The 22,575-nt window shown below is 44.2% G+C and overlaps 1 protein-coding gene across 2 annotated transcripts in view; it reads right to left on the bottom strand.

The window, feature by feature from the left end:
• LOC147438471 (RGS1-HXK1-interacting protein 1-like) overlaps positions 1-22,575 on the bottom strand; it is a 124,335-nt gene that overhangs the window by 71,444 nt on the left and 30,316 nt on the right. For both annotated transcript variants that reach the window (XM_086484571.1, XM_086484570.1), the window contains exon 2: positions 3,681-3,747. In XM_086484571.1, the coding sequence (XP_086340697.1) occupies positions 3,681-3,747 (67 nt within the window). The remainder of the gene's footprint in view (positions 1-3,680; positions 3,748-22,575) is intronic.

Here is a 22,575-nt window from a genome sequence, read left to right on the forward strand (position 1 = left end):
CCTTGAGGGCTTCCTTAGCCTCCTCTTTAATCTCTCCTTCTTCGGGGGTGAGGGATGTGATGGAAGCATGAAGGAGATCGATTTGTGCCTTCATCTCTTCTTGCTCTTTCCTCCATCTCTCCCTCTCCTTCCCGTTCTCCCGTTCCCTTCTCTCCTTCTCCTCTTTGAGATTTTGGATTTCCGCTCTCATGTCCTCCTTCTCTTCGTTCCATAGCTTGATGAGGGTGGCTTTCTCCTCCTCCCATATCTCTCTCTCCATCCGCCATTCTTTCATGTCCTTCTCCAATTGTGCAAGCCTCTTGTTCGTGAGCATGAACGTTGTCTTCATTGTCGATGCCGGCGTCTTGATGATGGGGGAAGACATGGCTGTCTTCGTCTTCGTAACTACCCTCTCTTCATATTGTGAAGAAGAGGGGAGAAGGGGAAGAGAGGGAGTACTTGTGTGTATGCGTGTATGTGTGTAGTGTGTGTGTGGGTATGTATCCGTGTGTGAGAGATTGGGGGCAGCGGGCCTGGTGCACTTGGTAATGCTGCCACAGTGAGGCAGCGGCAAGTGCTACAGCCTTGGCAGCGTGCGGTCGCAACAGGTCAGCTACAACGGGTTCAGCAGCAGCAGCAGTGGCGCGCGCAGGGGGTGAAACAGCAGCAGCAGTGGCACGCACAGGGGGCAGCAGCAGTGGCGCGCGCAGGAGCAACAGCAGTGGCGCGCGCAGGAGCAGCAGCAGAGAGAGAGAGGTTGATAGTGCAAACATGTCCCACATCTGAAGCAGCTTTTTCAAGCGTAAAGGCTTCATTCATTGTAAGCATTCAAAGGCTCAATCTTTTAAGCTTCTGAAAGAATCTTTTCTCTTCCTTAACAGAACCTCTCGCCACAGTCCCTCCATAGGCAGAGTCTTCCGCCCCAACTTAGCCTGCTGCAGAATAAACCCACTGGCCCCCAGCTATTGCCTTATGGCCTTCACGAACCTCACGCCTGCTCCACCCCACTTTTCAACCCACGATAAAGGGGCAGGAAAAGCATTGGGGCAGGGTTGGAAGGAAACATAAAGAGCCCAAAAGCCAGTTAAGCAGTCATCTCTCTTCAATGACTGGCCTACTCAAAATCACAAGTAGATCCCTCAGACCCAAATGAGCAATCACATCTGCTCAATGATTCGCCTGCTCAATATCACAGTATATCGCATAGACCCAGTGCCCACAAGTCTGGACTCCTCGGGAGACACCTCTGAAGGCACCAGCTAGAAATACCAGACCCGAGATCAAAGGAATCATGAATAAATCAAGAAAGAATAATCCTAAAATTTATTCTGCTTCGGTAGAAGAAACTGCAAAGCAACAAAACAGCAAGAACAGGAAAGAGTTCCGCATGCATTTGCCGCAGTCCACAACAAAACACACATGCAGAGGGCTGAAAATGCTGCTGAACAGTGAATTTCAGTAGTTACTATCACACAGAATCATCACATGAATGTTGCAATCGTGAATGTGCCGCCAGGTTTTGTAAAAACCCAACAAACACTCTGTCCAAAACGTAGCAAACAGCCCCAGGCCCAAGGGGCCAGCCAAATGCTGATGGCGGAGGGAGCAGGATAGTTCAGCTACAGATACACTAGACAATGGACGCGTTTCAAGTGATGTTGGTCTATCAAAACTTGGGTAATGATACGTAATGATACAAGGAGAATGTAGAAAACAGAAGAATCCTGCCATGAATGCCTCTTCAAAATTTTGCACGTAGTGTGAAGGCAAAAAACATGACTCGTGCGTACAAGCTACATGAGGCAAGGAAAGAAGACAAGCTTTCCATTAACGCTTCAAACCTGAAAAGCCACTCACAAAGCTGAAAATGCAGCCCCCTCTCTCTCTTTTGGGCGCCCCCAGCTAGGAATCAGCCTTCTGGAGTGTGTTGGCTTGCAAGTTGCTCTCCTACTGACACGTATCCACTATGCCCCTTATGGCAAATTCATAGCCCCTTCCAGCTTATTAAGTTGTCGGTGACTTGCCAAGTGGCCCACAATTCATTTTGGCGCACGCATGCTTCCATATTCTCATAAGAATTCAGTGCTAACTGGCCCGACCAGTCACCGATTGACCGACCTAGATTCCCAATGTGAGAAACCCGTTTCGCTGCAACCATTTCACACTAGCCATGCAATGTCTACTTGCACCTTTTCAAGGGTTCCGCGGGAAAACAAGCAAAAATAAAGTAAATAAATACATGTAGTACATATTTAAAGAAGGCAACACCTCCTAGTGACAAAGACCACCTGGGTACATGAGTAATGGAGCTCTCAACTCTAGGGGTATAAAGTCTATACGATCAGTAAGTACAACCATGATACCTCTCTCTCTAGCTCCTTCCGGTACCCTTAGGTAGAGAGAGAGAGAGAGAGAGAGAGAGAGAGAGAGAGAGAGAGAGAGAGAGAGAGAGAGAAATGGGAAGAGGGGGGCGGGAGGGGAGGGGGGCGCAATTGTTTGGGCACCACCAAAAAATGCCAAAATGCAAGTACAATGCCTCAGGTAGCTGCCTGTGTGGAGGGGCATTGTACTCACATTTTGGCATTTTTTGGGCACCAGCAAAAAATGACAAAATGTGAGTGCAATGCCTCAGGTAGCTGCCTGTGTGGAGGGGCGAGTGAAGGCCGCCTGGGTAGGCAGCCTATAAAAACTGACGCTAATGAAGACAAAGAGATGAACCAATGGCTCAAAATGGGAGGTGATCTATAAATATGGGCAGATTCCCCTAGGGTGAAGTGCCTCAATAGAAGCACACAAGTGAAGCGCCCAGTCTCTCTTCACCTACGGGTGGTGTCTCATGCCACTGCAGCATGACCAGCTGCATCATAAATGGGCAGTCCCTTAAATTAACCTAAAGGACCCAACATGCCAATGCATATGGGCAGCCAGCACAACACAAAAGACTAGCCATAGATTGTGATCACTATCAAGACAGACCATAATCAGCAAGTGCCCCAATAGAAGCACACAAGTGAAGCGCCCAGTCTCTCTTCACCTATGGGTGGTGTCTCATGCCACTGCAGCATTACCAGCTGCATCATAAATGGGCAGTCCCTTAAAATAACCTAAAGGACCCAACATGCCAATTCATATGGGCAGCCAGCACAGCACAAAAGACTAGCCATAGATTGTGATCACTATCAAGGCAGACCATAATCAGCAAATGCTCTTCTACCTCAATTCCCTCACTAAATATGTATGTTAAAGCTTTGAACCAGCAAAACACAGAGAAGCATTACGCTACCCTAGATCATCTGCAATCATGCACCCATGAACATGCAAAGTACATAACCATGACTTATCGCTTTCTCGTTCCTGCACACTCGTTAGAAGTAAAGCATCCTCTAACTCTCTGCTATATACTTGAAGTAAACAAGCCTTGATATACCCACATGCTGTGAATACTTTTGATTGAAAAAGAGCTGGAAATCTTGATGATGTTGTATAGCGTGGACACAACCAATGTTTCACACACCATTGTGTGGAAACAGATTGCCTCGAGCCTCGACCTAAAGCAACCATAATTCCATTGAAATAAGGCCTCTACAGAGTGAAAACTTGTGCCACTTAACACCAAGAAGAGTTAAGTAAATAGAGGTATAAGAAAGGTAATTGTATAGTATTGAAATTTGAAGTGTTCAAAAAGCATTTCATTTATGTACCTTTAAGTTTCCCAAAAAAAATGTCTTCATAATGGCCGTACTCTGATCTCACGGTGTGATACCAATTCTGGTTTACAAAGGGAAAAAAGCCAGCAATGTCACAAAGTAGACAATAAATATTGACTATTTTACAAAATAAACATGGTACATGAAATTCGCAATCTTTGCTCAACTTTGTAACTAATTTGGAGCACACATGAGAGTGAGTGCACTTGCATAGACATTTGCTACATACACAAACACACACCAGCATGCATATATATACAACGAAACCAGGAAAAGCCCAAATTCACCTATAAGGGAAAGTGCAAGTTATCAGTTCACAGTAATCATCTACAAGACACAAAATCATCAGCTTGAGTTCGTGCACTTGCAAAGACATTTGCTACAAACACATACCAGCGTGCATATATCAGAAAAAGCCCAAATTCACCTCTAAGGGAAAGTGCAAGTTGTAAGTTCACAGTAATCATCCACAAGACAACAAACCATCAGCTCCATTCCGCATAATTGACAAAATGATACATCCCCACTAACATCATCAATCTCTAATAGTGGGTGTTAATCTAGGCAGCAATATAGGCTCCCCACCCAACACACCACACATGCGCCACATGCCCATACTCAACACAAAGGTTTGTGAATTGAGCTTCTCTCATGACAACAACAAGACAAGGCAGACTAAGCCATAATGAAGCCTAGCACCAAACTGCATTAAATAGAAAGAATAAATACAACAAAAAGGTAGGGGATAGGACATAACAATTGCTACATTTACCTCCTGATCACAACACAGACATCAGAAAAAACTACTATACATGTGTGAAAAAGGAAGATCTATACCCAATTCTAACACAAAAAGAAAAGAGCCAGTGTGTGGCCATCCCATCGTCTGTACTTTAAATGCAAATAGCACGAGCTACAGATATACAAATCGTAGATTTGAGTGAAATCAATAATGTAAGAGGGCAGGAACTACCATAAATGCTTAAAACATTCTTTCTTTTCATTTCTTCATCTGGGTCAAGAATAAAGTTCACTCACTAGATCTTTGGCACATACTACGGCACCATTGTCTAACATGCTTAGGATACAAAAACTCAATATGAACTGATGAATAGAGAATCCGATAGTTCTCTATGTTGGGAGAAGTGTCAGATTAATGAGAGGATGGATAACCCACTATCACCCATCCACTCACTCTTGACCACTGCCTCAAGCTCTTATAGAGTAGGAGCCGCAATCACCATAAATGATGAGAGAAGCCTCACTAAGAGAGAGAGAGAGAGAGAGAGAGAGAGAGAGAAATATGAAATGAAATGAAATGTTATATTAAACGTCTTCAAAAGGCCAAAATGACCTATGAGACCAAACTGATGCAATCTTGGTGGATCTAATACAATGCTGGAAGTCGATGAAGTATGTCCACGTGGCACACAGAGCCATGTGCACGTGACATCCTTTGTGCGAGCATGCGTGATTTGCCAAAAGGTCAAGTTTGACAGGCAAAAGGCACCAGGGCTGTTACAGCCATTGCCGATTCCATATAAACCATGGGAAAGCATAGCTATGGATTTTATCTTTGACCTTCCAAGAACACAGACAGGAAATGATGGAATCTAGACCATTATTTGTAGATTCAGCAAGCAAGCTCATTTCATTCTTGTTAGGAAGATAAAACCAGATCAGATGGCACGTCCCTTTATGTACAATACCTTTAAGTACCATGGTATGCCACAATCGATTGTCAGTGACCGTGACCCATGGATGACAAGTCTATTCTGGAGAGGCATATTTGAGAATATGGGCACTACGCTTAAGTTCTCATCGTCGTTTCATCCCCAGACAGATGAGCAGTCAGAAGAGGCAAATTCTACTGTCTTCGATCTGCTTAATGTGTCAGAGCACAATGCGAAGTGGGAGCAGTATTTCACGTTGGTTGAATATGCATACAATAATACAGCGCATTTTTCAACAGGCAAAGCACCTTTTGAAATTGTCGAAGGTCATGTGAAAGTTCCTCCCATTTTGCATACCAAGGAAAAGATCTTTCAAGCAGATCAATATGTACAGAATATGGATGAAATGTACCAGAAGATACAGCATGCCCTTGAAAGGACACATGCAAAGCAAAAGAAAGCTGTTGATCTCCACCGTCGTGAATTGTTGTTTTCACTTGGCGATTGGGTACTGTTGCGGTTTGAAAAGGCACACTTAAAGAAGCGAAAAGGTAAAGAAAGTCTCTTTACAAAGCTTAGTATGCATTACTATGGGCCTTTTCAAGTAACAGAGAAGATCAATGACGTCAGTTATAGGCTGAAATTTCCTGAGAATTGAAAGATTCACAATGCTTTTCACGTGAGTCTTCCCAGACCCTTTATTGGTGATGTGCCAGAGGATATGCCAGTTGAAGAGCAGCCAAAAGTTGAAGAGCTTGATGAAATTCTGGTCCAGAACAAATCATGGCACACAAGGAAAGAAAAGTCAAAGGCAAGGTTACAAGGCGATATTTGGTGAAGTTCTACTTGGAAGCATTCTAGTTTCCTAGCCGTGCTTTTGTTTTGAAGTGTAATCCCATCCCCGGTTACAGGTTCTTTTGAAGTCATTGCTTTGTGTCGTAAAGTCAAGTGTTAAAGAATCGGGTGAAAGCTAACGTCTACCGCCCTACGGTTTGGTTTCACTAGCTCTCGTCTCGGGGCACTCCTCATCATACCAGCCGTTTTGGGGCATGCTCCTAGAGAGAGAGAGAGAGAGAGAGAGAGAGAGAGAGAGAGAGAGAGAGAGAGAGAGAGAGAGCTGGTCCACCTCCATGGCCATCCAATAGGATTTGCGTACACCTTGTGAGCATCTGGCCTAGGGAGCTAACATGTGTCCTCCATTCCCTTTGTGTAAAGGAGGCTTATGAGTGTGTGTGTGTGTGTGTGTGTGTGTGTGTGTGTGTTTCTCTCTCATCCCCTACTTGCAAGGCTCGCCCCCTCCTTTGTAGGAGTTGTAAAGACTTTTGGTACACACATAGTTGGTCGAGTGTAGGTTGACACCCTATGCTTGCTTCCACGCGCCAGCGGGTCGAGCTTCGTCCTTAGCTGAAAAATCTTGTTAAGTGAGTTCTCGCTGTGCTGACGTCCGTCGCGGCGTATCCGCCAACACCGACTCAGCTATGGATTCCAAAGACAATGCTTGCAACTCGATCCTATGCCTCACCACCAAACATATTTTCAATTGCCAAAACCAACAAAGCTAACCAAAACTGATACCAAAACTTAAATCGATCAATCTAGGCTTCAACAGGAACAACCAACTGCAAATAGATTCCAAAATCCAAAGTGGAACTACATCAAAAATTGACAACATCCAAATGGGAACGGAAAAGGAAACCAACAAACAATCCGATCTTGTTGCAACCTTCAAAAACAATCCTCAAATGGATCCCTAAAGTACAACCCAATCATATATTGGCCAAACAAGGGAGTATCACCAACCCAAGTATTAAGGAGAGGCGGACCAATAAAAGCAACCTTAGCACTTTCTTGTTCTTTGGACTTTTCTTTGCATTTACTATTGTTTAAATCCTTGCTTTTGTTTCCAGCAATCAACTTATTGGAAAGATCACATTTTACAGAACATTTCATCTTCAAGATGGCCATGCTTTCCACAAAACGTGCATTGATGAGAATCTATAAAAACTTTGTTAGGTGTGGAAGCTTTGTAGGTTTCAAGTTCCTTCCAGATTTTATTTTTTGTTATTTTCTTTTTTAATCTCCTTTAGTTTGAACAAGAACACCAATGTGTTGCTTATTCTCACTTATTAAGGCATTTGTTGTTTAAGAGAAATATATTTTTCATCAGAGGAAAACAAAACTCAAAGTAATCGTGTCAAAGAAATGCTTGAAAGATGAAGTTGTTACCGAGTAGCTTGTGCACCACATTCCTCCAATTCCCACTAAAATCCATGAACACTCTAATATTCTCAACAACATTGTTGCTCTACAGAATAGTAAGCTCATCTACTTGGATCCATAGAGAGCATAGAGATCATCCAAAAGTTACGACTTGTAGTAACAACAGAGAGGAATTGTGAAGCAACCAAAGGAGACATTGTCAAAGGGGCATCGGAAAAAGTGAATCAAATGATAACCACCATTGCAACCCGTCAAGAAGACTCTCTCGATCAATGGACAGCCACCAAAACTCCAGGATGCTACAACTAAAACCTCCTCCAAATTAGCCCTGCACGATGGGCAGCCCTCTATGCAAGTGGGCACTCGACCTAGGTCAGCAACCTGCAAGAATAGAAAACGCTGCAAGGGAAGAGAGAGCGATAAGGGAGAACAGAGATCCCAAGCACATGGAGAGAGAAAACGTTGGAGTGAGATCACTTATAGAGAGAGAACACTACATAAGAGGTCCCTCTAGAGAAAGGACGCTACACGAGGGAGAGAGAGAGAGAGAGAGAGAGAGAGAGAGAGAGAGAGAATCTGGAAAACCCAAAAGCAATGGCTCTATATTGCACAAGACAAATACGATACAAGGGGGGGGCTAGTCCCTCTGTAAGGACCATACTCAATTGATGCCTTCGTACTTACGAAGCTGCCTAAGGAGTACCATATGGTTGCAAAGGCATTATGCTTATAAATCAAGAAGGAAAAGCTGGATTTTGATGATCTCAATTCTTTAGTCATGGAGAAGGAAGTCGGCTTGCTCTATCACAAGACTCTGACAAACACAAACTTTATTTGTTGGTTTCCTTCCCTTGATTTTTATTCAATTTTTGGGACCCTCTTTTTGAAATCACAAATGCTCGGACATTGCATGGCGAGTGTCAAACGGCCATTGGCCGAGAGGTTCACCCGCAGGGGTCAAGACCACGCAACCACGAGATGGTTGGGCCGATCGGCACTGAAATGTGACTAGTGGAGAAGTGGCTAGGCTTAATTAAAGTCTCTTAGGCCCCTCGGCAAGACTTTACAAGTTAAAGGGGATCAGGAATTAAACCAAATGGGGCAAACTGGACACATGTAAGTAGGAGAGCAACCTGCACGCCAACACACCCTCCAGAAGGCCCATTCCCAGCTGGGGGTGCCCAAATATGAGAGAAGAGGTTAATTTTCAGTTTTTGGTGAGTGGATTTTCAAGTTTGAAGCTTTAATGGAAAGCTTGTCTTCTCCCTTGTCTCATGTAGCCCGATGATCTGCTCTCGTGTGTTGGATGTGGGTGCCCTTGAGGATAGCTTTGGGGACAGGGAAATTATATTCTTCTCAGAGACTCATCCGGCCACTGGACACATGATGCCACATGTGGCTGGATATAGATGGGAGACAGCTTGCTGGACTAACACAAGATCTGAGCATGGGAGCAGAGGATCGGGGGCAGTAGCAGTATTATTAAGAGAGGAGCTACAACCACTTCTACACATTGTACGAAGAGATGATCATGCTAGATACATGTGGGTGAGGCTGAGGGCCGACACAAGCCGATTTTTATACATTGCCATATGCTACTTTCCCCCGAGTACATCAATCTATGCTGAGCCTAGAGGCCAGTCACCTTTCTCAATCCTAGACAATGACATATGGGAGTTTTCCAAGGATGGTGACATCCTCCTCCTGGGGGACTTCAATGCCCGAACGGGCAATGCTCAAACAGTCTCTATGACACTTCAGAGGAGATGCTTAGAGAGATGGATGTAGGAGATTTGGGGCTTGATAGACATTTGCATATGCTACTTTCCCCCGAGTACATCAATCTATGCTGAGCCTAGAGGCCAGTCACCTTTCTCAATCCTAGACAATGACATATGGGAGTTTTCCAAGGATGGTGACATCCTCCTCCTAGGGGACTTCAATGCCCGAACAGGCAATGCTCAAACAGTCTCTATGACACTTCAGAGGAGATGCTTAGAGAGATGGATGTAGGAGATTTGGGGCTTGATAGACATTTGCAAGATAGAGAGCAGACAGAGTATGGGGACCATGCCTACAAATAGTTGGTATGACGAGGAGGGTAGAGAGACGAGAGCACAGCTTCAGAGGGATCTTCTCCTAGGGGTCGTCAATCACAGATAGTCTCGGATAGCCTTCAGGTACCTTGTGTGACGGAAGAAGCGAGCATTCCTAGCTCAAATGGAACGAGACTTATACCGGTTAATGTAACTATGTCAATTTTTGTAACCCTTAGGTGCGCCTAAACGTGGGTCAGAGCACCTCAACAAGACCCTAACAAAAAAATACCTTGAAGCCCTAGTGATTTGGATGTTCGGGCCTTCAAAAGGGGTAGACAGTAGCCTCCAACTTTAGGCTCAAAAAATTACGCACGTCAATGCAAGCACAGGAATGAGATGGGGACCTTAGGACAGTGATCCTAAGGCCGAGATTATTTTTTTCATAAAGGCCTTAGGATAAGCTAATTAAACTAAGCTAAATTATTTGTGCCCGGGCCAAATGGCCGGACAAGTGCGAACAGGTGATGCAGGAGCAACGTCGGCACGGCATTATGCCGAGAAGCATTTGATGTTTTCATAAGTAGCATTCATGTGACCGGTTGTGAGTTATTTGAATATTTTAATAATGGCCTAGTGAACTTTTAAAGTCAAAAGTTGAATAGTTTTTAAATTATAAAGTAAGTGTATCAAGTGGAACACTTATCTATGCAAAGTCTCTCTTTCTCTTTCTTGCTCCTAGCGCCCCCTCTTCTGGATGGCTATATAAGAGCCACACCTCTCTCACTTGAGAGGTTGGCAGTGCACCTACCCCCCCTATTGTGAGCGTGCTCTACACACTAGAGCTCTCCATTGAAGCTTGAGGATCATCTCTTGTGGTGGATGTGGAGTCCTTGAGCTCCCATCACCTAATACAAGGTTTCTCTTTATCATAGGCTGCAGTGGAAGAAGATTCATCGCGAAAAGTGGAAGGAGATGCTCCTTCTCACGCCTAGCTATTGTAAATTCTCTGTTTTCAGCCCCTAATTACCTCTTTTAGGGTGAATTTCAGCAAAATGTTCACAGAATCTCATTCTTCTCTACCTACCTTTCGTATACACTACGTTTGGTGCAATTCTATTGCGAAAAAGGCCTCCATTTTGGTATTGGAACCTACATAGATAACAATTTCTAGTTATGTGCAGAAAATTACAACAAGCATATGTGTGTGCGTTTTTCGTGTTTCTCCTTTGTGTTTACTGCAGGAAAGACTAGGTATGTACTATGAAGGTGATCAATTAGCGAAGGATAGACTCTCTTTGTCACGTGCACATCTAACCCTATGTGCATGTGGACAAGCTACTTCAGGTCTAGGGTTCAGGTCATCTTAGAAAGTGTTATAGCACCTTTGTGAGTCTGTGCGCACGCCATGCATGTCTAAGCACTTCTCTGGTTGCACACAGCATGATCATCAGCATGACATTCAGTACCCATCATGCGCATTTTACAGTGCATAGAACCCTTTTTGCCAAAATACACATTTTTCACTTATTATTAATAAGTGACTTTTGTTGGAAAAGTGAGTAGGGCAAATTTGCTAAGGCACTATAAGAGAAACCTAGCGCTAGCACTTTTTAGCAGAAGAGGCAGAAGAAGTTCCAGCAACTTGTAGTGCACCTTCTCAACAAGACCTGCAGAAGGCCCTAGCGTTTTCAGCCAACAGAACCAGAGAGCGTTTTTGGGATTCCCTTCCCTAGCATTTTCAATACCAGATTCAACCTAGCATTTTTCAGTTTTGCAGACCTAGCCTAGCGTTTGCAGATTCCGGTGTCAGATCAGCCTATCACATCGGCGTTTTCAGTTTTCAGAACTTAGCCACGGCACATTCAGCCTTTAGCCTCGCAGATCTCACCTACCCGCAACAGATCCTCGTCATACCGTCGAGTCAGCCAACATTTACAGTTTCAGCCCGCTGTTTTCAGTTTTCAGCATCTACGTTTTCAGCGCACCGTCGTCGAGTCCGCCATTGCCATTCTTGCCGACACAGTGTCAAAGATCAGCAAAAAGTCAAAAGTTCGCAGATTTCAGCATTTCAGCCATAGCGTTTACAGTTTTCAGCCCGTCCTCGTAGTCGTCGCCATTGCCGTCGACATCATCGGCAAGTCCATTGCATCTAGACCAATGTACCAGATTTGTGCAATCTATAGCATAGACCTCTCTTGCCATAGAGAGGGGAGCCCTTGGAGGAGGGCTTGAGAACCATCTGGTGTCGTATTCTTCTCTCTTGCAAAAGAGTGTGTGTGTGTGTGTGTTATAGGGTTATGCCACGTCACAGAGTTATGATATCAACCAGAAGATAATATTATGTATGCATTGGACGATGTGTCTGATGATGCTTTTGGTGAAACTGATTAAGTGCAATTGGCACATACCGGAGGCTGTGCAGGTTCAGAGGGGGTGGATGTCGTGTTGCTCCGCTTCCACCATGGGAAAAAGGAGAACAAGAAGCAGATCGAGCTTATTTGAATGATATGCTCATCAATGCTTTGTTAGGGAACGTTGTGCTCGACAAAGCTAATCAACATAAATGCCTAATGTGGTGATGCTACAAAAGCACAAAAGCTAAGCCAAGCTTCGGTTGATATGCATACTTAAAAGGTGCTCTCATAAGATCACATGAAGTTCATGGAGGGCTTCTATCAGAAATGCTTTTCAATGCTTAGTTCGGGATAATGTTGAGCTCAAGACCACCGTAGTGGAAATTAAGACTAATGTGAAGCAAAGGAGTTGAATGAAGTGGGACCAAGGCCTTAAGTCTAAGCTTCGCCATGTCAGTATGTACCTGAAAGGCCTTAAAGTCTAAGCTTCGCCATGTCAGTATGTACCTGAAAGGCACAGCCAGCAATTGGTGGCTGACTTTGATCCTCGAAAAACGCAAGCCTCTAGATTGGAATGCTTTCAAGAAGGAATTCTATGCACAATTCCTTCCTCCAGATTATGAGGAAGAAGTAAAAAAGGAATGGGATCGACTCTCTCGGTTAGAGAACGAAATTGGTCAACACTATGAGGATAAGTTTTGGGACGTTCTCTTGAAAGTCACCCCATCCAAGAAGATCGAAGATTCAGAGAAGATGCGGAAGTTTGAAGCCGGGTTGCATGAAGCCTTGCAAAAGGCTATGAAGCTTTATCCACGAGGCAACTTACAAATACTTATGAAAATCAGCTCGTATAGCTGATGCTATACATGACAAGGGTACTCCAAGAAGACGGAGCAAAGCACTTATCATGCCAAGCAGAAAGCTCTTCATAATCAGCCACTTCTACTTCTTCTCAAAAGAAGAAAAGAACCATGTCAGATGCAGAAGTAAAGCCTAATCAGCCCAAGAGAGGGTAATACCTCTCTCTTGCAGAGTTGAAAACCTATATCACTGAAGGGAGATGCTTCAAGTGTAGACAAATTGGACACATGAAGGGTGATTGCCCCACTAAAACCCCGCAGCCTCCTTCTAATGCAGTAACAAATGTACCGAGAAATATAACAAAGAATGGTAAAGAAAGAGCTCTTCTCAAAGCATAGGGTAGCATCGACAATCAGCGGGCCCTTATTTTCTTTGATCCATGCAATTCGGATAACTTCATCTCTACGAAGCTGGCTAAAGGTCTCAATTTACAACCCAGTCGCTTTGGTGTCTCTATTCAAGCATCTTCTACTTTCAAAAAACAAAATTCCAGTTCTACTCCTATTATAGGGAAGCTGAATTTACAGGTAGATAACTACAAAGATCAAGAATCATTCTTACTAGCTTCACTTGAGGGATGTGATGTAATCCTGGGAATGCCTTGGCACTACAAGATGCAATCCATCCCTGATTAAGTTCAAAAAACCTTATCCTATAATCATAAAGGAAAGAAAAATGTTGTAGTTGCGGATGCAGGTGATTGGCGTATTCCCATCGCCAACCACGTTGCAATTAAGAAAGACATGAAAAAGTTTATTTCAACGTACTTAATTTTTGCACGAGAGCGAGAGATGTGCCTTCTCCTTACGACAAAAGGTGATGGACGAACCACATCTGCTGAAACAAGAGGATCATGTAATCGATAAAGAATATCATCGATCCTCGGAATCGAAAATCTGTTCTTGATGGTGATTTTATTCAGAGCTCTATAATCAATGCACATTCTCCAAGATCCGTCTTTCTTTAAAACCAACAAATCGGAGAGTAGTAGGGTGAAGTACTCGGCTCGATAAGACCCTTTTCCAAGAGGTCTTTCACTTGGTTCATACTGTCTTCATTCTGGGCTCCGCTCACACAGTAAGCTGGCCGGTTCGATGGTGTGCTTCCAGGTATCAGATTAATAGTATGATCCTCAGGACGAGCTGGTGGCAACTCGCCTGGCAGGCCCTCTAAAAAGCAATCGGCATGAGTCTAGAGAAAATCTTGGCATTCTTTATCAAGTTCAGACATATTTTTCCTATGTTCATCATTCAACTCTTTCAAAAAGATCGAGTAAAAACAAGCAGACTGGATTTCATTAATTTCGAAACGGCCAAAGCCAATACAATAGGGACAGACTCGTCCTTCAATTTCACATCAAAGTACAATTTTCGGCCCTTTTCATTTGTCAATGTCGCTTTCTTTGCCCAATAATCGGTCATGGCGTTGTTCTTATGGTACCGAAGGACTTCAAGGAGGACATCACAACCTTCCAAGGGCATTATGTAGAAGTCCTCGTTCCCCCAAATACCCCTAACAATGCAACCGAAGTTTGCCAATGACAAGTGTAATGGCCACGTCCCGTCTGGGTGCCGCTAGAACTTCCTTTGCTTGTGGTCCCATCCGATCGGGTGAAATCTCGAGCCGCGCCGCCAATTCAGGTGAAATGAAGTTGGCCTTGGCTCCTCCATCACAAAAAATCAGGGCTTCTTGATCTTTCACTTTGCCCCAAGCTCGGCAAAGTTTTGTACTTTAATCAATCGTGATTGGGTCAGTACCCATGCAATCTTGAACCAGTCCTGCTTTCATCTTGCCTTTTTGTCCATGTTCCTCAGCTGCTCTCGAACTCTCTGGCTTGTCTTCATTCTGTTCTTGTTGTGCCTTTTTAGGGCACTTCGCGGAGACGTGCCCATGTTCCCCTCATCCGAAACACTTCCCCTCTTTTATGTAGTAGGCCATCTCTCAAAGAGTGAGCCAGGGTCGTGAATCCTTGTCTTTCTTTTCTTGATAACTCTATTTCTTTCTACTTTCATTATTAGAAGTCTATTCGGTTCCCATCAATTCTTGAATAGAATTTGACTTTTGTTCTAAGCAATAATCTCGGATCTTCGTAGGAAGTCCGCAGCAAAACCGCTCAATCTGTTCTTTAAACGAGACCTTCTTAAATGAAGAGGCTAGTAGAAAAGAGCTCCAAAATCTCTCGCAATACGCGTCCAGAGAATCTCTCTTGGTCATCCGAAGATGATTCCAAGCAGTTCGTATATCTCATTCGTACTCCCGAGTCAGCCAAGAAGAAATAAAAAGCCTTTTGAATTTCAATCATTTAACCGGAGCTTCCTTTCTCAATAGCAGGGTGGACCACCATGTTCGAGCATTTCCCTTGAAGAAAGAGGTAGCCCTCCGAATCTTGGAGTGCTCTGAGTAACACCCTCGAGAGAAAGCTATGTCAAACTGCTATATGAAGGCCAAAGCCCTCGGAGCATCTCAAAATCCAGAAAAAGAATTCTCTAACTCTTTTGCTTTTAGTCATACTAGTTGGCTTTATAGAAATGCTTCTTCTTTGCGTAAAACATGTGATCGTCGGAGTCCAAACTATCTGAGGATGAGTGCTCTGTAGGACTGTCAGAAAGTGGGCGAAACTTAGGCTTCTCTGTCTTTTTCTTGCCCTTTCCAAAGCTTTGCTTTTTGCTTCGCTTTTTCCCTTCTCGTCTTCTTCGCTCAAGTCAGAAGAGCTAGAAGAACTGTCAGAAGAAGAAAAAGAAGAAGAGCCGGGTAGTCCTTCAAATGGTACACGCTTCTTCTGCTTTCTTGCCAATGCAAAAGTAGATTGACGACCCAAATAACCCGAGAATTTGGTTCCTTTCTTTTGCTTTTTGTCGTGCTTTTTGGCTTTATTGTTCGTGTCCAAAATCCGGTTGATCTATGTTTGAACCACCTCTTCTAATTCTTGTTGTGTGAACATCCTCGGAGGAGGAGGTTTCTTGAGTGCCGGTTTGATGGGTGGTTCTGTGGCCTTCTGCCACTGGGTGTGCATTTCTTCGAAGAATTGCTGAGACAAAAAATTTGCAAATTTTAGATCCTTCGCAATGTTAACCATCATCTTTGTTGAATCGTCAACCACATATCGACGTTCCATCTCTTCAATCTCAGCTTGAGTAGGCTGAGGTGGGCGGTACTCTTCATGAGAATCTTCTTCGTGATCTCCTCACGCATTCCCAGATGCAAAAGAAGTCGATTGATCTTTGTTGGAATCCAAAGGTGTCGCGAGAAAAGGATCGGATTTCCCTGTAGAAGAGACGGCCGCGCTCTGATACCACTGTAACAAACATGGACACCCCAAGTCAAGATTCCACCGCAAAACAGCAAAGATACACTTTAAAACAGTTCACAATTCACACTTGAGTCGACACGGCCCGGCGTAGCTCCGTGCTTAGAGATATTGGCCTCATAGATTGGTGCCCCTTCCGGTGTTTCTTTTTGTATTAATCTCTGTCAAGTACGAGAGAGTGGGTAGGTGCTCACTCTCAGACTCTGCGTCCAAATGCTCTGAGAGGCCCTGTCCACTTATTTATTGGTACAAGGGATGCGCCAAAGCAAAGCCCCATAAGCAATAGTTTAAAAGCTTCTCTAAACAAAGCAATTTATCCCAAAAGCCTTGCTAAAATCTGCCAGCGAACTTAAGCAACGTACAAGCAGGAAATCAGTACGATCAAGCCACACAAAAAAGTGAATTTCTGTACACTGTGCCACATCAGCCTGTCAGCGTGTTTTGCGCCGAAAATTTCGGGCTGGTACGTGTCTGCGGTACAACGCATTTTTCGGGTCTGTACTCTGCTGCCCGACTCTGTGAGTGTGTCCAGGGCCATGCCACGTCACCCATTTGCAACAGACTTAGCTGTCTTGTTGGGCAATGCTTTAGCTTCTACCCATTTGCTAATATAACATGTAGCCAGATGTCACATGCACATCTAACCCTATGTGCATGTGGACAAGCTACTTCATGACAAGGGTTCAATTAGCTTAGGAAGTGTTCTAGCACCTTTGTGAGCCTGTGCGCAGCCCATGCATGTCCACGCACTAGAGTAGTTGCATTTCCTCTCGTTACACACAACATGATCATTAGATTACAGTCAGTACCCATAGGGGTATTTTACAGTGCACAGAACCCAATTTCCCTATTTTAGCCATTTTTCACTCATTATTAACAAGTGACTTTGTTGGGAAACTCGGTAGGGCAATTTGGCAAAGCAAATATATAAGAAAAGCTAGAGCTAGCACTTTCTGCCAGAAGAGGCAGCATGGAACCAAGTTCTGGCAGTGCACCTTCTCAGCAAGACCGGCAAGGTAACATAGCGTTTTCAGCCAAGACGAAGAAGAAGACCTGATCAGCCCTAGCGTTTTGGCACATTGCAAGATCTGCTAGCGTTTTTCAGCGACAGAGCCAAATCTGCCCTAGAGTTTTTGGATCAGCCTAAAGCCATAGCGTTTTGCAGATTTCAGCCTTACGACATCGCGACACGGTCCTTGCGGTAGCAGATCTTCACCACATCATTTCCCCCGCGACAAATCAGCCCTAGCGTTAGCAGATTCTTGCAGATCTGCAGGGATCAATTTTCAGCCATACGACAGTCCATCATTTTCAGATTTAGACCCCAAATCAGTTAGCGTTTTGCGTTTTCAGCGCGTCGTCGTCGCATCGTCGTCATCGCCATCATCACCGACATAGAGTCAGAATTCAGCAAATACAAGATTTGCAGATTTCAGCCCTTAGCGTTTTCAGATTTCAGACCGTCTCGTCGCCGTCCTCATCGTCATCGACATCATCAGCAAGTCCATTGCATTTAGACCATTGTACGAGATTTGTGTAATCAATAGCAAGGACTTCTCTCGCCATCAAGAGAGGGGACGTTGAAGGAGGGTTTGACAACTTTTCTCGTGTCGTATTCTTCTCTCTCTATCTCTCAGTCTCAGCACCTTCATTCACAGTGTTTACTACTTTGTTTGTGATCATTTGCACTCTCTCACTAAAGGAACGCAAGGCTCTCCCTTCCATGGGTAAAAGGAACCCTTGAGCACAGTTCGGAGCACTCATCTTGAGCAAAGTTCAACATTCACTTCCGATGCACCTTACATTGGTATCAGCGCTTTGGTACTGTTTTTGTATCACTTAACGAAAGAACCATAGAATTTTTTTTGCTTGTTGCAGTCGCACGTAACCCAAGTCCACTTGGGAGTGTCGATTCCTAATCGTGTTTTTGAAGAGTGACAGGAAACCCAAGAAAGAAGGGCTTGTCCAGCCTCCCCTTGTTCCTCTTTTCACTCATTGAGAGCGGACCGTGCACTTAGCAGTCGGCCAATCGACGTGAGGTGGGAAAAAGCAACCTTGGTGTGAGCGCAAAGCCGCCAAGGAGTGCGCCCGCGGGAAAGAGAAGAGCTCAGGTAAAGAGAAGAGCTCAGGTAAGAGAAGATCCTTCTCTAACACAGATTGCAAGCTAAAGAAGAACCTCAAGACCCTCAAGACCTCAAGAACCCAAGAACCACAAGAACCCAAGTTTCTCGTGGACTTAAGAACTCAAGACTTCACTGTATGGTCATCAATTGAAGCGGAATGGATACTTCGCATAGAGGTGATGAGCATGTAGGTGGTGAAGAAGAATTTTCCCCACCAGGAGGTTTTTTCGATCCTCCCCCTTCCCCATCTATGCCAAGGATTGCACCAAATCCTAAGAAGGCTTTGGTCAAAACGATGATGGACATGATGATATAACAAGAAGCGCAACGCGCCGCCTTGGAGCGCGAGCGCAAAGAAAGAAAGGCAGAAATGGATCGTGAACGCGAAGAAAGAACGGCAGCCTTCGAGCGTGAGCGCGAGCAAGCACGCTTGGCGACCGAAGAAAGAAAGGCAGAATTGGATCGCGAGTGCAAAGAAAGAAAGGCCGAATTGGATCGCGAGCGCGAAGCCTTGGAGCGTGAGCGCGAGCAAGCGCGCTTGGCCGGCCGAAGATAGACGAGCGGCCTTGGAGTTAGAGCGTGAGGCGCAGAGAGACCAACGCATACAAGAGTTGGTCATGCAGGTACTTACCTCGAAACCCAAGCCGGTCAAAGATGTTGGCAGTTCATCAAGTAGCAGAGACTCGAACACCAACAACCCCGTCACAGAGAAGATCACGTTCAGTAAGTATGACGATAAGATGGATGTCAATGTTATTCATCCTTGGTTGCATCAATTTAATGCTTATTTTGCGACAACTAAGAAGACAGGGAATAGCAAGGTTTTGACGCCAGCCATGTACCTTGCCGATGATGCCATAAATTGGTACCACGCATGGCAAGAGACACAGTTGGCCGCGCACTTAGAGGAAGCCGACGAAGGCATGCCTCTTTCCTTCAATTGGGCCGACTTCCAAGACAAGCTCAAGGCGCGGTTTATGCCACCTCAGTACCTAGCACCATTAAAGGACGATTGGCGCAATCTTAAGCAAAATGGTTTGCCAGTTATGTCTTTTTCTAACCGTGTTTTGCAACTCGGTACCCAATTACGCAAATCGGATGATGAGCGCAAGGAGACTTTCATTTTCGGATTGGACGACTATATCAAGTTTCATGTCGAAGTCCTCGACCCCGTAGATCTCAACAAGGCAATGAAGCACAATAAGGGAAAGCCTAAGGAGAACAAGACTTCGCAAAGGTACCTCTCAGACTTCTCAAAACCCTAAGAATAGTAAGAACCGTAAGAATGGTAACTCTTCTAACCAATCTTCCTCTAGTCTCTCAGAAAAGAACTCACACAATGAATCTAAGATAACACAATTGCTAAACCTAAGCTCACTCCATATGAAAAAGCAACACTAGGAATTTTAGGAGGATCAAAAGAACAAAGCATTTATTCGAAGGAAGGTCAATGTTATCATTGGCACATCAAGGGTCACATATAAAAAAACATGTCCTAAGATTGAATCTAGCGAATCTAAAGAACCCACAGAACCCACATCCTCTGTTTGCCATCAATGAGAACACGAGTGTGACCCAAGTTTCTCATGATCCTCCCATTGATGAGTCTCTCATTAAGTGTTATGGTCATGTGAAGGGTCAGCGTTTTGTCATATTGTTTGATCCAGGCAGTATGCATGATGTGATAAGTGACTCTCCCGCTTGGAGGTTAGCAAGACATCTCCTTTCGAGGTGTCGGGATTTGCTCCCGGTATGGACTCTCTCATTACACGAGAGTGCCTTGATGTGTTGTTCATTGTTCAACAAGCGTCCTTCCGCGGAAAATTTGTAGTATCTCCTCTTTCAAGATGTGATATGCTTTTAGGCATTCGATGGTTTCGTGAGCATAACCTCTCATTGATTGGGCAGCCAAATACTTTTACTTTCAATGCCAAAAGTGACTCTCCCATTTTCATTCATGGGGAGGAAGTTGTTCATTCTTCATCTCTCATTTCTAATGTGCAGGCGAAGATTAAAAAGAATCAAGAGAAGACTCCCTCAGTCTTGTCTTCTCCAAAGCACGACACATATGTTTTGCATGATAAAGATGTGCTTATTCATAATGATGATGATTTGCATGATAAAGATGTGATTGTTCACAAGGATGATGGTTTAGTTGATGCTTTTTCTAGTGAAGCTAACCTCATTGCAGATTTGATCAATCACCAAGAACCGATCTTGGCTCTCGAGTCAAGATTTAAGGAACCTCCAGAGGAAGTATTGTGTATCCGCATGATTAGTCAGTACGCATTGTTCGAGTGTTTCATTCCTGTATTTTAGTCACCATCTTTATGTGATGCCTTTTCATAGGCATGCCATATTGTACGATGAACACGATTCACTCATGAATGAGCACGGATGTATGCGGATTACTCATGAAAAGATGAAATGTTTGCATTCAAGAAATTCACATTCCATGTCTCTTCCTTGGCATGACACAGTATCCAAAAGAGCACAAGAAGGATTCAGCATCAAGCATCAGTATTTCCATTGTGATTTGCCACAATTGATTGATTTAGATCAAAAAGTCAAGATTCGACCCCATTTTTTGCATGTGTTTGATGAACAGTTTGCCACTCCGTCACTTTGTTCATCTACATTGCATGCACACTTTTTTTGAAAGAATAGTCTTTTTCTAGTCACTTTACATGGAATGGGTATGTTCATGTTTTTGTGTTAGAAGTGGTTTCAGAACTTTTCCTCCTCGACGATTCTTGAAGAAGATAGATCCACGACTATAGCCGAAGTTGGAGCTTTGACACAGCCACAGATTACTTTGTGTCGCTTTCGGCACGGCCCAAAGAAAAAGCGTTGCAGACCTTTATGAAGTTCAAGCATCGCACGACACACACATCAGAGTGGGCCGGCGAAGAGTCCTTCCCAAGATTCATCCAGACGCTGTTGGCAATCTCCCTCGACGCCACACAGTTCGGTACCAGTACCTCACTTTGAAAAGGAGAGGATGTCACCCTATGTGCATGTGGACAAGCTACTTCATGACAAGGGTTCAGTTAGCTTAGGAAGTGTTCTGGCACCTTTGTGAGCCTGTGCGCAGGCCGTGCATGTCCAGGCACTTAAGAGTAGTTGCATTTCCTCTGGTTGTACACAGCATGATCATCAGATTACAGTCAATACCCATCAAGGACATTTTACAATGCACAAAACCTATTTTTCCCTATTTTAGCCATTTTTCACTTATTATTAATAAGTGACTTTGTTGGGAAACTAGGTAGGGCAATTTGGCACAGCAATTATATAAAAAAAGCTAGCGCTAGCACTTTCTCGCAGAAGAGGCAGCAGGGAACAAAGTTCTGGCAGTGCACTTTCTCAGCAAGACCGGCAAGGGAACATAGCGTTTTCAGCCAAGACGAAGAAGAAGACCTGATCAGCCCTAGCGTTTTTGCACATTGCAAGATCTGTTATCGTTTGTCAACGACATAGCCAAATCTGCCCTAGAGTTTTTTGATCAGCCTAAAGCCCTATCGTTTTGCAGATTTCAACCTTACGACATCGCGACATGGTCCTTGCAGTAGCAGATCTTCACCGCATCGTTTCGCCCGCAACAGATCAGCCCTAGTGTTAGCAGATTCTTGCAGATCTGCATTGATCAGTTTTCAGCCATACGACAGTCCATCATTTTCAGATTTAGACCCCAAAATAAGCCAGCGTTTTGCGTTTTCAGCACGTCATCATCGCATTGTCGTCACCGACTTAGAGTCAGAATTCAACAAATACAAGATTTGCAGATTTCAGCCCTTAGCGTTTTCAGATTTCAGACCATCTCGTCGCCGTCCTCATCGTCAGCAAGTCCATTGCATTTAGACCATTGTACGAGATTTGTGCAATCAATAGCAAAGGCTTGTCTCGCCATCGAGAGAGGGGCCCTTGGAGGAGGCTTTGACAACTTTTCTCGTGTCGTATTCTTTTTTCTCTATCTCTCAATCTCAGCACCTTCATTCACAGTGTTTACCACTTTGTTTGTGATCATTTGCACTCTCTCACTAAAGGAACGGAAGGCTCTCCCTTCCGTAAGTAAAAGGAACCCTTGAGCACAGTTCAGAGCACTCATCTTGAGCAAAGTTCAACATTCACTTCCGCTCCACCTTACACCACATGAGTATATACTTGTTCTTTATGGGAGATTTCAGCTTTTAATTTCTTGAAGGAAAAGATGACTTCCAATCCAGTAATGGTTTTACCAGATCTCACAGTCATTTCTCGTCTAGTCGATGCATGTGACAATAGTATTGATGCAGCTCTAATGCAAGATGGT

This window comes from Adiantum capillus-veneris, chromosome 16, assembly GCF_014529385.1.
Source record: "Adiantum capillus-veneris isolate H3 chromosome 16, ASM1452938v2, whole genome shotgun sequence".
NCBI lineage: Eukaryota > Viridiplantae > Streptophyta > Polypodiopsida > Polypodiales > Pteridaceae > Adiantum > Adiantum capillus-veneris.